The sequence below is a fragment of the Tachypleus tridentatus genome, chromosome 6, assembly GCF_004210375.1.
Source record: "Tachypleus tridentatus isolate NWPU-2018 chromosome 6, ASM421037v1, whole genome shotgun sequence".
Taxonomy (NCBI): Eukaryota; Metazoa; Arthropoda; class Merostomata; order Xiphosura; family Limulidae; genus Tachypleus; species Tachypleus tridentatus.
Window position 1 is genome coordinate 95,656,404 of NC_134830.1, and position 16,434 is coordinate 95,672,837.

At 33.6% G+C, this 16,434-nt stretch overlaps 1 protein-coding gene across 6 annotated transcripts in view; it reads right to left on the reverse strand.

Annotated features, from left to right (window-relative positions):
- The window catches only part of LOC143253097 (uncharacterized), a 107,374-nt gene that overhangs the window by 2,597 nt on the left and 88,343 nt on the right, over positions 1-16,434 (reverse strand). For all 6 annotated transcript variants that reach the window (XM_076506343.1, XM_076506347.1, XM_076506344.1 and 3 more), the window contains one exon: positions 6,339-6,550. In XM_076506343.1, coding sequence (XP_076362458.1) covers positions 6,339-6,550 — 212 coding nt within the window. The remainder of the gene's footprint in view (positions 1-6,338; positions 6,551-16,434) is intronic.

The window sequence follows — 16,434 nt, forward strand, 5'->3', positions numbered from 1 at the left end:
AACACCACAAAGGATCTGACAACTATATCATATGAAGAACACTACAAAAAATTGTCACATGATATCGGAGTGTTAACACTTTCTCACTCTGAAAAGGTATTTCTGATAGGTGCTTATCCCCTCACCTCACCTAAATCTTTCTTAATCCTGGTCTACCATTTAAGCATTGCTAAAAGAATATTTTGCAAAACTGCACCAATTCATAATACCATTTCAGAATATGTGCTGATAATTCGACTACTTTTCATCAAGCATACTGTACTATCTATACTGATACAGCTCGCTCCCTCAACTATTCAAGAACAATCCTAACTTTTGAAAATTGTGTGGGCACAAACTATAAACCCAAGAATCTCAGTGAGAGGAATGGTGTAAAAGTAGATGAGAGAATATAAGTAGTTACTGGGAGTATGTTTTCAGATTAAGAAAATGTTAGATTCTGAAACATTACAACCTTCCTCTCACACAAAGCTGGAATCATACATTGCCAAGTTGGAAGGGCCAGTGAAGGTACATCAATCGTACATCAAATTGAAATCAACTGCACTGAAAGAACAGGTATACTAGAATATGAAAAGAAAGTGTACTAATGGGATACAACACTATTTATGGAACAGGAATAAATAGTGATATAATTGGGTCTGAACTGAATTGACAGGCACAATAAAAGATGTATAGCACTGAATCACTATAGGAAATAGTGGATAACTATGACAAGATACAGTAAGGAGTTGACAAAAATAGGAAGGCTTGTGTGTACGCAATGTTAAGGAAAGTGCCTTTGGTTACATTTGTTTATGCCTAGTGTCATCAATCTGGAAAAAACATCCAGTGGAAACAGCTCATATAAGACTTAGCAATAAAAAAAAATGTCAGGGTGAAGTGCCCTGGACATGTAGGATTCATAACTAGACCTCTGTCCACATCAATTATAAGAAACAAAATGCAATACCAAACATAGTGATAGTGAGTTGTATCATGATGCCAGTAAATGAGCTAGAGAAAAACAGCAATAAGTAGCTAGAGCTTAAAAGCACAAAATGTATTTAGATAGGCCAAGTGTGGTTTGCCTAAGCAAAAAACATCCAGAAGTGCCTTGCATAAGAAACATATGATCAACAAGTGTGATCTGCTCAGTCAAAAACATCCAGGAGAAGCATCTTGGATAGTGAATATTATTGTACAATTCATTATTTTGTACTGTAACCATAAGAAAAACTACAGCTCTCTTTTTCACTTAGTGGATACACATGGGCTAGAAAGTGGTTTTCCAACACCCACTCAAGAGGAAATCTTTATGACCTACCACTCTGGCAAGTTAGAACCAGAAGTGGTAAGGACTCCCATTCTCCACTAGAAGAAACGTGGCAAAGAATATGCATTGAGGAGGCCAGAAGAACAACACACTGAGGACAGTGCAATGGGTGTCCATAATTCCCAATTTGAAAAGCAGATAAAGCATGACTGCAGAAATCAGTGGGGATGAGCAGAAAAAACAACAACATACATATATTATGAGTGAGAGAGAGATACATATACAAGTTGCCAGTAGTTTCACAGACTTACACAAACACTCCATATCAACAGTGACCATTATATAATTATTGAATTATAGTGCAAGTATAATATGGAGCAAATCTGACCATATAAGACCTGTCAGCATGCAAGATCCTGAAATACATTATGTATCAACTAAAAATATGTGTGAAAAGTATTGGGTTGAGGAATAATTCGTGAGCGTTTTTTCAAGTTAAAAAAATATATTCATAAATGAAACGCTTTTGCAAAATATTTCATATCATTTGGTAGATAATTTTTTGCTGTAATAGGTGTGTTTGATTTTCATATGTCTTTAATTTTTGCTTTCAGTTTCAGATCATTAAATGGAATGTCAAGTGGACAAAATCGAGCATTTTCGACACCATCTGCTTTTCGCATTTAATTTCTTGCAATTTCGTTTACAACAATGCATACTATATACCTAGGTATTACATGAAATAAAGTATCATAATAAATGTTTTGGGTGTAATGTGTTCATGCATTGAAGTATTGTATAGTCTTGCATGTAATGCTTGAATGAAATTATTTAAAAACGCTCACGAATTATTCCTCAACCTAATAATATTGTGGTCTAGCACCATCAAAGGTGAATAGATGTGTATTCACAGAAGGCAAACAATATCTATCCTAGGTCATGCATATAATGTACAACAAATGTATAGTGAGGTGTTCACATTCCAGCCTGAATGATATCCTCCAAAAACTGGCAAACAGACAAAAGAGATAGTTATATGATGATCTGGGTGAGAAGAAACATTGTGCTATTGGTGACCTTCTATGGACAAATCCAAATAAGCAATCATACAAGTTGATAAACTTAACCAGTGAGTACAATGGGGACATAGGGAATCCTTGGAATAAATAGACAGAAATAACAACATGAATGGAGGTAGTATGGACCACACAACATCTTAGGGAACAAATTGGACAAAGAAGTTTATCTGGAACCAAAGGGGAGTAACAAGTAAGAAATGAAAGAGAAGGAAACAGGAGAGAAGGCAAAAAGGCCAAACCACCTGCCTGGGCAAACAGATGTCAAGGAAAGAAAAGTATCATAAGGATAGAGGATAACATAAGAGGAATGATAAAGTATGCAAGAAACATCAATGGCATAAATATTAAAATAATGATGATCACAAGTAAGGAAGAGAGAGAGATGTAGCAATGGGTTCAAATAGACAACTGGACAGCACATGAAGTACAAGGTTGAGATCCAATATGCCAAAACAAAGTAACAAGGGGCAGACAAGAATAGAACAAGAAATAAGGGAAATAATATGGGATGAGAGTTTTCTGTAAACAAAACAGAGGTGTTTGACAGGGCAGCCCTATAACTATGAACAGTTGATACAAACAAACCCTGATAAAAGGCAAAGAGCTGATAAATAAGGTATACAAAAGGACTGGAAGGATGAAACCCACAGCAAATGGACCAAGATCTGAAGAAAACCAATGCCTCTGGTATAAAGACAAGGAGAAAGGAAGAATGGAATGGAAAAGGAAAGATGCTACATGATGAGCAAATCCATGCTGATGCAAGGAACTAGTCAAAAGCCACATGAGCAAGTGGAATTCAGTGACAATGGTATGAACTATATCTGATTGTAATTGTCAGAAAAGAGACTAAGACAAAGGAAAGGCCAGGGGATGTTGCTCCAGTAAAGGCCAAAGTAGAGGGAACCATGTCTGAGCAGGCCAATACAGAGTAGTGAGAAAAAATAAGTTGTCATCTGGATAAGGGGAGAAAGACTCTGAAGAAAAGTCTGATCTTAATGCAGATACATAAGTGAAGACTACTAGGTAATGCTAGTAGGCCCAGTGAAGAAGATACATAGTCTGAAAACAGAGAACTAAATTTAGTTACCCCTTGCTTAGTGGAATAATCAGTTTGAACCAAAACCACCTGGCCCCTCAGGAGCAGGAGGAAATAATACAGAGTCTAATAAACTGCAAAACGTTCCAGGATATATCAAATGGAAAGAAGTCTCCTCAATAAACAATCAACCAGAAATCTCTTGGGAATTGAGGAAAGCTCCCCCCACCCAATCCACCAAAGAAATATTATTCCACTTCATAAAACAAGGAAACAAAGAAGAACCAAACAGTAGCACCTGGAAATGGAAGAAACAAGCCTACTGGACGAACTATAGTAAACAGCATGACACTAGAATAGTTGGAATATGAAGATAAGCAACCATCATGATTTGATCATTCAGAGTTCCAGAGGAAAAAAGACCTGAAGTGAGAGGTAATATCATGGTAAAGCACAGTGACTTCAGTTAAAAAGTTCAACTAGGACAATTCTATAACAGGTCTCTAAACATCTGTCTTTTGAGGGACAACAATTAGATGGGAGTTAAACTCAAGGGGAATGAGTACCACCCATTTGGCAGCCCCTTTGTGTAGTAAATCTTGAACAGACCAATCTTTGAAGAAAAATGATCCCAAAGACGAGGAAGGAAGGAAGGAAATGGATGTGAGGAGGAGGCAGAACTATAGGTAGAAACCTTCAGACAGAACTCAGAGCCCACAGAATTGTGATGAAGTGCAGCAATATAAATTAACATAAATTAATAAACAACATTTGACATACAAAACCATTAAGGAACTTACATGTTAAAAAACAATTATCAAACTTACAAGTCCACTAAAAAAAAAAAGGACACAATAGGAAAACCTATCTTGGAGGAAAAGACAACAAGTTAACAATAAGAAAATTTGACTCAAGCCTAATCCCCAACTGGATGCAACTAGTAGTAATGAAAAAGCAAATTACAACTTAACCCTTTTGCTACAGGCTTAGTATAATATACACAAATTCTACACATTTGCACATGTCAAGTATTTATGCTAACTTCTGACACAACTTTCATATCTTCACAAAATTAGGTAGGTATTTAGTAAAGGTTACAGGTATTTTGTATACAAAGAATCAGATTTTTTTAAATGAAATATTTATGCTAAAGATTTGTTTGTGGAAATAGTCTGTTTTGTAGTGTTAAGATATGGAAATTTTTATATCTTAGTGGTTGGTCGGTTGATTTAGTGTGTTATGGCACAAAGTAGCTAGGCTATCTGCACCAAACATCCAGAAAATATGTAAAATTAAAGTAAATGTAGTAAAATTCATAAAAAGAAATGAAGGTAAAACAAAACAGCAAGTAAAAACATAAATAGCATAAAACCAACGTTTACATCTGGTCTACAACGTTCAGAAAAAAACTACAGTAACAAAAGTCGTAAAGAGCTGTCTATAGCATAATGGTAATTATCATAACCTGCCAGGAAGACTAACAGGTAAGTACGAGAACCACCATCAGTCACCTGAAGTTGGCCTTTCCAGTCCTGGTTCCAGGTAATTTGTCATTACAGCCACTATCAAAAAGTAAAGTAATAACAGTGTTAAAAGACATGTAGCAAAATTGTCATAATAACTCGCCAGGACGACAAACGGGTAGTTCAAACAGCAGAATTAGTCACCCGAAGTTGGCCTTTCCAGCCCTGGTATCGAATTATTTAATGTTACAGCCATTTTCTAATTTCAAATCGAACTAGAGAGATTGTGACTCTTAAAAGGCAACCACAATAAAAAAGATTAAATGAAGAAATATAAAACACTTGAATGACATAAAAAGATTAATGGCTGTTAAAAAACTAAAAACTTTATCAAGGTGGACAGTGTCACTGTCACCAATAACACTGTCCAATGTTATGGGCAAACCTTGGGACAGAACATGTTTAAAATAGTGCCTTCGTTGAGAGTCATAACGATGGCAAGAAAGAACAATGTGGCTTATAGAGATCTGAGTGTTACACAAACTACACATTGGTGCATCAGTTGCAGATAAAAGAAAACGATGAGTTAAAAAACTGTGACCAATGTGTAGTCTTGTCAGAACAACTTCCTCCTTCCGAACCTTACGGCCAAAGATCAATATAGCTTGTTTTCTCATTGTTCACTTCAAGTCGACTGCCAGCTGGCACAGAGCCGAGTTTTGAATACAGGACCATGGTCCATTTATGGAATAGGCAAAGCAGTGATAGTGACAGAGCTGATAGATTTAGCTGCAGTGTCAACAAGCTCTTTCCCAGAAAAACTGGATAGAAGTAGATGTTAAAGAGAAATGGGCCAGTTGGTTTTTAATATCAGCAAGAACAGGGTTGTGAACCAACGTGATGCAATTCCATAATGCAGTTTGAGTACTGCCTTAAATACACAGATAAGATTTACTGGAAAAACAGGTAGAAGTTTGGTTAAAAACAATGAACACAATATTCTCACAACATTAAGTATTTATAATTGAGAACTTCCAACACTGGTACATGGTTGACCCCAGTCCAAGTAGACTAGCCGACTGACCCAATAAATTCAAGGCCAAAGTGGTGTGTTAGGGTTGGGCCTCTCAACCACAAGGATCCTCTCCTCCCCTTCACGGGTTGCCACGTATGGCAAACACGTGGGTGGATGTTTAGATCCCAAAGGAGGTAAACTGAAAGAACAGAACCTTCCCTGGGAGGTCCCCTCACCACGTACAGGGATCCACAATGAGGGCCATCTTAGTGGAAAAAGTATACTTCATTTCATGTTTTTCTTTAGCTAATTGTTGCATAACTTGTTAGGAAGTTAAATACTGATGACAGAGTAAGTTCCGTAACAGGGTTTCTTTAATCGTTTTTTCAACATGCATTACTCTTACAAATAAACCTTCAACTTCTTTACAGACTTCCTAAATTATAGTAGTATGTAGTAACATCAAAACAATTTACATAAAACTTACCATCACCTCCAACTTGTCTGTCAGGATTTTTACAGTCTCGTGAGACGTGTCCATCTTCACCATACTTGAAGCAACCAGATTTACTTTTCCTATCCCCACTTGTGTTAGGACAGTCTTGCAACACTTGAAGCAACCAGATTTACTTCTTCTGTGCCCACCTACATTAGGACAGTCTCGTGACATGTGTCCATCTTCACCACACTTAGAACATCCTGTTAAGATGGTTAAAGGAATACTATGTAACTATATGCATGTATTGTCACCCTAATTGAAAATAAATTAAAACTTAACACAGAATTTAAGAAGAATATAATGTTACATATTTTTCATGTTGATTTAAAAAATTTATAATAATCTATATTAGTGTTGTAAGTTGAAAGGATTAGTTAGATTTGACATATTCTCAAACTAAGGAGTCATATTAAAGAAGAAATTCAAAGTAGAACAACCTGGAGGAAAAAAGTGGTGAAAAGTTTGCCACTTCTGTTGACAGAAAAAAAAAAACACGAAGGACAAGAGGAATGTGATATAGAAAGTGGTACGTGGTTGGAAAGTATAGATGGTTATGGTCCAGGCAAATCCCATATATGAAGATGAAAGGATAACACCCCTAGATGAAAACAATGTTTGAAGTTTGAGCAATAGAGAGTTGACACGGGTATATAGAAAATGATGAAACCAGTTCTGGCTAAGAGCTTCAACTGTCAGAGCTCAAGAAAAAAGTTTGGTGTCGAGATAAGTGGCAAAAGCCTCCAAGAGAGACACAGCAAACCTGACAAAACACCTGAAAGAGAAGAAACCACCCTTTGGAAAGAATCTGGTCCAGCCAAGAGAGTGAATATGCCATAAGCACATGTTACAGAATAGTTAATGAGTTTGAAAAAAAAAAGCATTTAATTTTAGTGATTGATATAAAATAAATACATCATGTACATTAAATTCCCTTGAAAAAAACAATACACACGTTATATACACGAAGGGGCACAGTAAATATTTACATTATTCATAAACATACAAAATATACTCATAACAAAATTACACTTGTGTTCTATATATATGTATATAAAATGCTAGAAAGAATCAAGCCAACTTAAGGCACTATAAGACAAATTTATTCCACCATTCAATACCTCAATTATTGAACTACATAATTGACGTGACAGTTGTACATTAAAAACTGTTAATAAGATTTGATATTTTTACATTCCCCATTAGAACTTTAAAATACAAGAAATTTGAATATTTGTTGATGTTTTTAAATAAAAAAGTTAGCAATTTAACTATTTTGTAATGATAAAACAGGAGAAGTGCTAATAAGCATGCATTATGTAATAAATAATAAACAGATTCATAAACTCTTATTAACTGTTGAACAATGTAATGATACTTTTGTGTATTCGTCAATCTGTCTTTCAGTTAAACCACCATCTGATGCTGATCTGATATCTTCAGTGCTTTTATTATTTTTTCATTATTTTTTTATATTATATGTTTGTAATTGTAATATATGTTACATATACGTATTTAAACAAACAAAACACATACATCATTACTATTTACAAATAAGTACTTAAACTAATTTTTCTTAAAACACAGAATAGTCAAGAAAAAAGTAAAGCAAATAGTTATCTCTAGTTATGACCTTTGTACTCATTTGTTGCTAAGCTTTAATAAAATTTCTCACATGGAAGATGTGGACATTTTCTTTAGGTTTTATATATAAAAGAGGTTTGAATTATGAGCTGTCTAATTGTCCTCGCATTTTATATTACTTTCAAATACATCAAGAAATAAATTATTAAACTTTGTAGAATGGATGGCAACTGCCTGTTGTGGTGTCATCGTGGTGTCATTCATGCGTAGCTGATAATTTAGTTGTCTTCATAATTATAATATTACATTTCAGTATACTTTTATACGCAAAAACGGCTCGTTTGGGCTGAGAAAACACTTTTACATAGAATAGCGAACAACGTTTCAACCTTTTATGTAAAAGTGTTTTCTCAGCCCAAACGAGACGTTTTTGCATATAAATTTCTCAACAAGTGGGTTTCTCGTCATCACTGATTTCAGTATACTGTAAATTTTACAAATAACCTTGTTGAATGCTATCCTACCTGAACAGTGGCTTTCAGAACGTTAAAAAATAAAACAGTATTAGAAATAAAAATAGCGAATTTAATTCCAATGAACCTATTTTACTGTAAAATTTTCAGCAACAGATTTCGGCATGCGTAGCGGGTAGTTTGTGAATTTAGGAAGAAAAGAATGAAATTATGTTACCCTAGGGCATAGATGCAAGATACAACTGACAAATGGTGATTAAAGGGGAAAGCAAAGATGCAGTTTTTTGTGGTACATGTAGGGGCTAAAGATGTAGGTAAAGGTAGGAAAGAGAAGGTCATTAATACATACAAGGGGGTGAAAAGTATTTAAAGAACGGTTTGTTTTTTTTAAATTCGCACAAAGCTACTCAAGGGCTATCTGTGCTAGCCGTCCCTAATTTAGCAGTGTAAGACTAGAGGGAAGGCAGCTAGTCATCACCACCCACTGCCAACTCTTGGGCTACTCTTTTACCAACGAATAGTGGGATTGACCGTCACATTATAATGCCCTCACGGCTGAAAGGGCGAGCATGTTTGGCGCGACGAGGATGCGAACCCGTGACCCTCAGATTACGAGTCGCACGCCTTAACATGCTCGGCCATACCGGGCCATTTAAAAAAGGAATCCATAACTTATTTTGTCAGGAATATTACCCAAAATTAACCATGGGTATGAAATTATATAAAATTCACTGGAGCTCATTGACGGACTTATATTGGTATGTAAAAATGAACAGACTGACTGGTTGGATTTGAATGATCAATTGAGTGTAACATGGGAGCTCTTTGGAATAAATGGTTTACATTTAAATAGGGTATGGGCTGGCTTGTCTGTTAAGATTATTAGCTCAGATGTAGGGGAAAAATAGACGATGATGAGAGCCATGATAAACTAAATGAAAAAAAAAAGAATAAGAGGCTGAGAAAACTTTAGCATAAGAAATGGGTATGAAACTTACAAGGATTGGCTTAATTGTAGTATTGTAATGCTAGTAGTATAAGAAATAAAATTGATAACTTTATGGAGTGCTGTTAGCAACATAAGATTTTGATATAAAGGGAATAACTGAAATATGTTTAAATATATATGATTTTGATGACAGAAATTTCTTTGAAACACAGGGTTACAGGCTATTTAATTGAAATAGAGTACCAAAAAACCAGGAGAGGCTATGTGTAAAATATGAATTGCATCAAAGTAGAGTTGAGGATATAAAAAATTATAGCCATAACATTGAATCCATTTGGGTTACTATTAGTGGATATAAAGGAAAAATGCTTTTAGTGGGAATTTGTTAGAGACTACCAGATGTTAATGATGAAATTGATAAAAAAAACTTTACAGTGAGGATTTCGGCTGTTAATAAAAAACAAGGTCGTAATTATGGTTGATTTTAATTTCAGGCTTGTATTTTGGAAAATGCTAGAGTGAAACTGTGAAAGAAAGAAAGCACTTTGGAAAAAATTCAAGAAAGCTTTCTTTACCATCTAGTCAAGGAACCACTAAAAACTGCTGTTTTTTTAATGTATTGTTACCTTTAAATATAGAAATAATCAAGAGGGTTGAAATTTTAGAACATCTGGGAGTAAGTGATCATTGCTCTGTTAAGTGTAATGTTTAGCAACATGTGGAAATAAGAGAAAGTTTAAATAATGAAAACTAGTATGTGTAGTTTTAGATCTAATTCTAAAATAAATTATGAAAAACGTTTTTATCTTGTTTCAAGATCTTGTAATAATTTTTAGTTGGAGCACTTACATTTTGACATCTTTCTTCTTCCTACATAAGTTGAATAAGTTTACTAAATGCTGTAAAAGTTGTTTTTCACGAAATGACTAATTTCTGGAAAATACTTTTTGTTTTGTTATCAAATTTATATTTTGGTACACTTTATTTACTTTTGTATTGAGGTATCTCAGTTTAATTCTTTTCTTCTGGTAAAAGAAAGGACAAAGTTAATTGCAAGATAAATCTATGTTTAATATTAGACCATACATAAACCAACAAAGATTATGAAGTTAAGAGTAAGGTCTAAGTTCACAGCAGTGATATCTTCAAGATTAAGCTCTCCTGTTTTGCTAGTGTTTAATACTTTTTGGATGATTGTTAATTTTGTGCCAATATTTTGCTGTGATTATATCTATTAAACATTTCATTATCATAACTATGATCATATCAGCAACATCATGTTAGTCTCTATTGTACTTGTAGTGCCCAATGGGGTAGTGTTCGTTTATAGACTTAAAGTTCAAACTCTGTTGTTTAGTTCACCTCATTAGACGCAACAGAAGGCTTTACTCTAAAACAATGTATTGAGCCAATTTTTTGCTGTGATTCTATATGTATTAAACATTTTCTTAATGTTGCTGTAATCATACCACTATCATTATGCTTGTCTAAATTTTACTTATAAAGTTCAGTGGATGTCTTTCCTTCCAAAAAGTAAAAGCTGTTAAAGCTTTATCATCACAGTGATTCAAGACTTTACTAGCAAGTGTTTAGGTGTTATGATACCATTAAAACATAATTTTGTTACTGTTTGGTACAGTTTTCACAGTACATGTAAAATTAGGAAACATAACTTCTTTTATGATGCAGGCAAATTTAGTAACAATTCATTGTTATTAAACTTTATATTCCATATTATTTTAGTTCATTATTCTATAAAGTCCTAATTCAAAATGCAGGGTCCTACTTTTTTAAATTTCTACTTTGCTATATTTTAAATTATAATCCAACATAAAATGAAGCAATAGGCAACTTGTATGAATGTCATTACCCTGCAGGCTGGTTTTAAAATCATTTTAAACCATTAAAAAAATTAGTGTTTTGTGCTGCTGCAAGAGATGATTTTAAAAGTACTTTGTAAATGACTTCAGTATTACCAGACCAAGTACTTAAAAATATTTACATATGCTTGTTATATTCACTTATAAATTACTGAAGCTCTTCTCTTAGTTATCAATTCAGAGATACAAGCACTACTTGATGTTACTTATTTTCAACAAGATTAGTTGTCAGTTTTTATTAGTTTTATCATTGTCTAATGACAATGAAAATGAAACTGATTGTTATTGTAACCACCAGAGTTTCATACCATTGACAGAATAAACAAAGAATTACACTTATTAATACAAGTTTAAATAAAGATTTTTCTTATAGACATGTTTCATTCAGAAGTTTTTAAAAACGAACAGCTAGCATTACTGAACACAGATGCTACTCAGCAAGACCTTAAAATGTGAACAAGAGTTGGACATGTTGGAAAGAAAAGCTTGTAGATAAATCTCCTTTTTATGAAGTCCAGCTAAGTGATATCTGACAGAAACATAGTCATGCCACAGAGAACTTAATGACCAGTTGGAAGCAACAGTAAAATACATTTTGATTTAATATGAGAAATAGTACCTTGTTTCTTTTTAACATAGATGAAATTTGAAATGTTGTTTTTGCAATTTGTAAATAAATGTTTTGTCTGTTTATTGAGGTTTTCACATAAATTTATTTTAAGGGTATTGGAACATTCAAATGAACTAATTGTATTGTTTTTTTTAACTATAGCACTAATTTAATCTGATGATTGTTTATTGAGAAGTATTTTTGTGAATGTGAATAGGTAAACTTATATACAATTACTCTGTATTTATAAATGTTAATAACATTGTTGTGAAAACCCTGTTGTATTTTACAGGCAATGTGTTTATTACATAAAATGGTTACACCTTGTGTAATAATAATAATAATGGCTTAACTGCTGAACTTTAAACCATCAGAGAAACTCAACAAGAAACTGAATGCAGAAAGAAAGAGTTTGAAGGTAAACTAAAAGAGGTAGGAATGAAGTTAGAAGGTCTGAAGAGAAAGAAGGCTGATGCTACAGAAGTACACTAAAGTTAGGAGTCAGTACCATTTCACTACAGAAAGCCCTGCCGGTATTTAGAAACATTGTTGTCATGTGGTGAACTAAGTAAATAAATAACTTTATTAGTTTCTTATGTAGTTAATTTTTGTCTTATATGACTAAATGTTATTAATTTTTAACTATCACAGAATTTAATGTTCATTAAATAGAGATGAAAACTTTCTTTAAATTTCAATAAATAATGTTTTACAGTTGGTTAAACACAAAACAGACTACACTGTTATTCTGTAAAAGATAAAATGCAAGAAATTAATCAAGCAATAACATTTTTTTTAACATTAATAATTTTTATAATGCTCCTCTATAGATTTACCGTGAGAAAAACTTCAAAACTGAATTAATACTTTTAATCAGTTTTAGGGTAGATCTTTATGTGTAGCTTTTACATAACTGGGAGTTTTTGTAGATTTACAAGTACTAGGGGAAAAAGATGGGATCACAAGGATAGGATAGTTATAGTTGTAGACGACTCTCTAGTTATAAAAAAGTAGTGTGTGGAGTATATAGGAGCAACAAAAATACTCTTATGCTATCCAAGAGCAGGAGGTACAGGATACAGCTGAAAGAACCAGAGAGATAGTTAAGGATTCTAGTAGCAGCACAGTTTTGGTGCTAATGTTGAGAACAGTGATGTTAGAAAAGATGGATCTAAGGAGCTTTTTGATAAGTATAACTTAAGAAAAGGTGTTAGTTTGACTTTGTCAGGGATATTGTCAAGAATAAAGTCTGGGTATAAGATATTAAGTTAGTCACTATGGTTGAATGCTAGGCTTTGATCAGTATGTAGGGATGAACAAATAGGTTGGCTAGGTTTGTAGGATAATTTTAATGGGAAGGTTAATCTTTCTGAAGTGTAGGCTTACACATAAAAAAACAGGAGCTCGCATGTTAGCAAAGGCTCTTAGCATAGCTGTAGTGGTAAATTTAAACTAGGGCTAGACAGAGGTGAGGGCTATGATATTAGTAAAACTAAAAATGTAATTGATAGGAAAACATGTACAACACACATAAGATATGAATTTGTTTTAAAATATTTAACTAATTGTTGCTATTGCAATGCTAGAAATATTAGAAATAAAGCAGTTCAAAGCAATTGTGGAAACTGAGGATTTTGATATTGTGGGTATCACTAAAATGTGGTTCAATATAAACGACTTTGAATGATAGATTTTTTTCCAAAATACCAGGCTACAGATTAGTTACTAGAGATAGAGTGTGAAAAGTAAGGGGGATAGCTTTATATGTGAGGATGGAATTGCATATTAAATAAAACAGTAATAAGTTTGAGTCAGTTTGGGTGATTGTTAGTAGATATAGATGGAAAAGTCTTGAAATTGAGACCTTGTGGTCTTGTTATAGACCACAAGATCATAATGTGGAAGTTAATCAAAAACTGTACAATGAGATCAGAATGGTAGCTGAAAAAGATGATGTTATTGTGGAAGACTTTAACTTTAAGGGTATTGATCAGAGAAATTTGAATTTGACAGTGAAGGTTTTTGAAAACTTATAAATACTTTTATATACCAGCTGGTGTCAGAACCTACAAGTGAGAAAGCAAGATTTAATATTAGCATCTTATGTTAATATGATAGACAGAAGTTGTGACTGATGAGCATTTAAGTACAAGCAACTACTGTACTATTAGGTTTGGAATTTTACTACTTGTAAAATTTAAAGCGACTTTACCTTGCTTTTAAATATGAGGAAAGCTAATTTTTATGGAATGAGACATGATGCCATCCATAGATTTGACTAAAGAGTTGGGATTTTGAACAAATGCAGAAAGCATTTAGGGAAAAATTCATTTGCATACAAAACATACATATTCCCTACAGGAAAAAATAGGGCAGTAAAGCAGTCAGCCATTATGGTTTAGTATAGGCTTAAGAAACTGTATTAGGGATAAACATAATAAATTCAAGAAATTTAAACTTACTGCAAATAATAAGGGCATGGAGGACTGTAGGGTATCAAGACAACTGGTTAAGAAAGAAAACAGAAGAGAAAAAACTATATATGAGAGGCTGAGAGATTAAAATCAAACAGTAAGGAATTCTGAGGTATGTGATTGGTAAGCAAAATGTTAGAATGGGGATTGAGCATCTTAAGAGTGATAGTGAGAAGCTGATCTTGGAATATTATGAGATCATAAGCTTGCTAAATTATACATTCTTTTCAGTTTTTATACAGGAAGATAAAAGTGTTATGTCTTAACCAGAGTACTTAATGTATACGAAAAGTATTGAAGTAAGAGATGTCATTTTTTGTTCTGAAATTGTAATAAAAATTGGTAAACCTCAAAACTGATAAATTCCTGGGCCAGACAACTTTTATTCTGGAGTTTTAATGAAACTTAAAGATTTTATTTTTGAATGACAAGCTGATATTTATTATAAATCATTGAATAGTGGTAGAATATTATGAGACTGGAAGTTGACTAATGTTAGTTTAATATTCAAAGAACGTGATGAGCATTGTCCAAGCAATTATAGGCCAGTTAGTCTTCCATCAGTGGTTGGAAGGATTTTGGAGATTGTGATTAAAGGTGCATTACAGTCACTTAAACTGGTTTGACATGATGTCAAAGCCAAAGTGGTGTCACTAAGGGAATACCTTGTTTAACAAACATTCTTGCAGTAACATCCTCAAAAACTGTCAGTTGATTCTCAGAAAGCATATGATAAAGTGCCAAACAAAAGACTTGTTATAAAAATTAACTGTATGGGTGTGGAAAAATGTTATTAAATTGGTTATAGAATTGGCTGGAGAACACTTAAAAATGGAGTTATATCTGACCAGATTACAGTTGCAAATGGTGTTCTTCAGGGCTCTGTGTTGGATCCTTTGTTGTTTGTAATTTATGCTAATGATATTAAATCTGTAATGAATAACAAAGTTTTGAAGTTTGCAGATGGCATTAAGGATCTAGGAGTAGCTAATTGTATCAAAGCTGCTGCATCAAAATGTAAATTACACTGCATGACAAAATTTTACTTTTTCTTGTTCCTGGGCAGAAAGTGCTTGTGCCTAAAGTAAATGAAAAAGACCTATTCTTCTCTTCAAACTTTGCTTTTGTGACCTGAGTAATGAAATTTTCAAATGTACCCATTTTCCAGAACATTCCAGGTAGATTCAGTGCTGAGTAGTTGATAGAGAATTTTCTCAAACTTTCTAGAATATTGTAAGACTTTGGAGAATTTACGAGAACCTTTTGAAATTTTCTAGAACTTTCCATAGTAAAATATATACAGGGGTTCACCACTCACCACTTCAGTTTAGTTCTAGCTGCCAAAGTGAATACACAGACTTATCTGATTTTATCAGAGATGGCATCCACTAACTTCTCAAGCAATTGCTACTTCTGCATAGTGGACCCTTCCAAACGTCAGGCTGGTAAGAATGCATCTGCTATCACGTATCTGGACCTTTCATCATTTATCACCCCAGTGCCACACTGCCCTGAGATTCCCTGTACCCACTTTATCAGAGAGAAAGCAGCCATCCTCAGAAGAGAGCAGTAAATCAAAAGAGGAGGTAGATGTTGAAGATCCAGATTATAATTTCAGAGGTGCAGCTGGTGAGAGAAACCTATACTACCCCAACCAAAGAGACCTCAATGACTTGATTAAAGATCTTGGTCTAACAAAGTCGAATGCCAAGCTTTTGACATCTTGGCTCAAGGAGTGAGATTTGTTAGATGAAAGTGTGCAAGTCACAAGTCAGAGGAAGCGTCACTGACATTTTTCAAGTTTCTTCACTCATCAAGATGGGCTCTGCTTCTGCTACAATGCATCTGATCCGTGCAAAAGTGATTTACATTACAGTCGCAAATCTCAAAAACTACACATTTCTAAACATTTTTGTTCATTTTTGTATAACTTCAGTATAAGTACATGTAAATCTTGATTCATATGTTATTTTATTCAGACCTTATGTGAATGAAAATGTGGAAATTTACCAGTTTTTACATAGAAAATAGGTTAATTTCTAAATTTTGTCACAAAGTTTAGAGGGAGTAATGGCCATTTTCTGTATTTTACAAAACAAGCAATTAACAAAAAAACA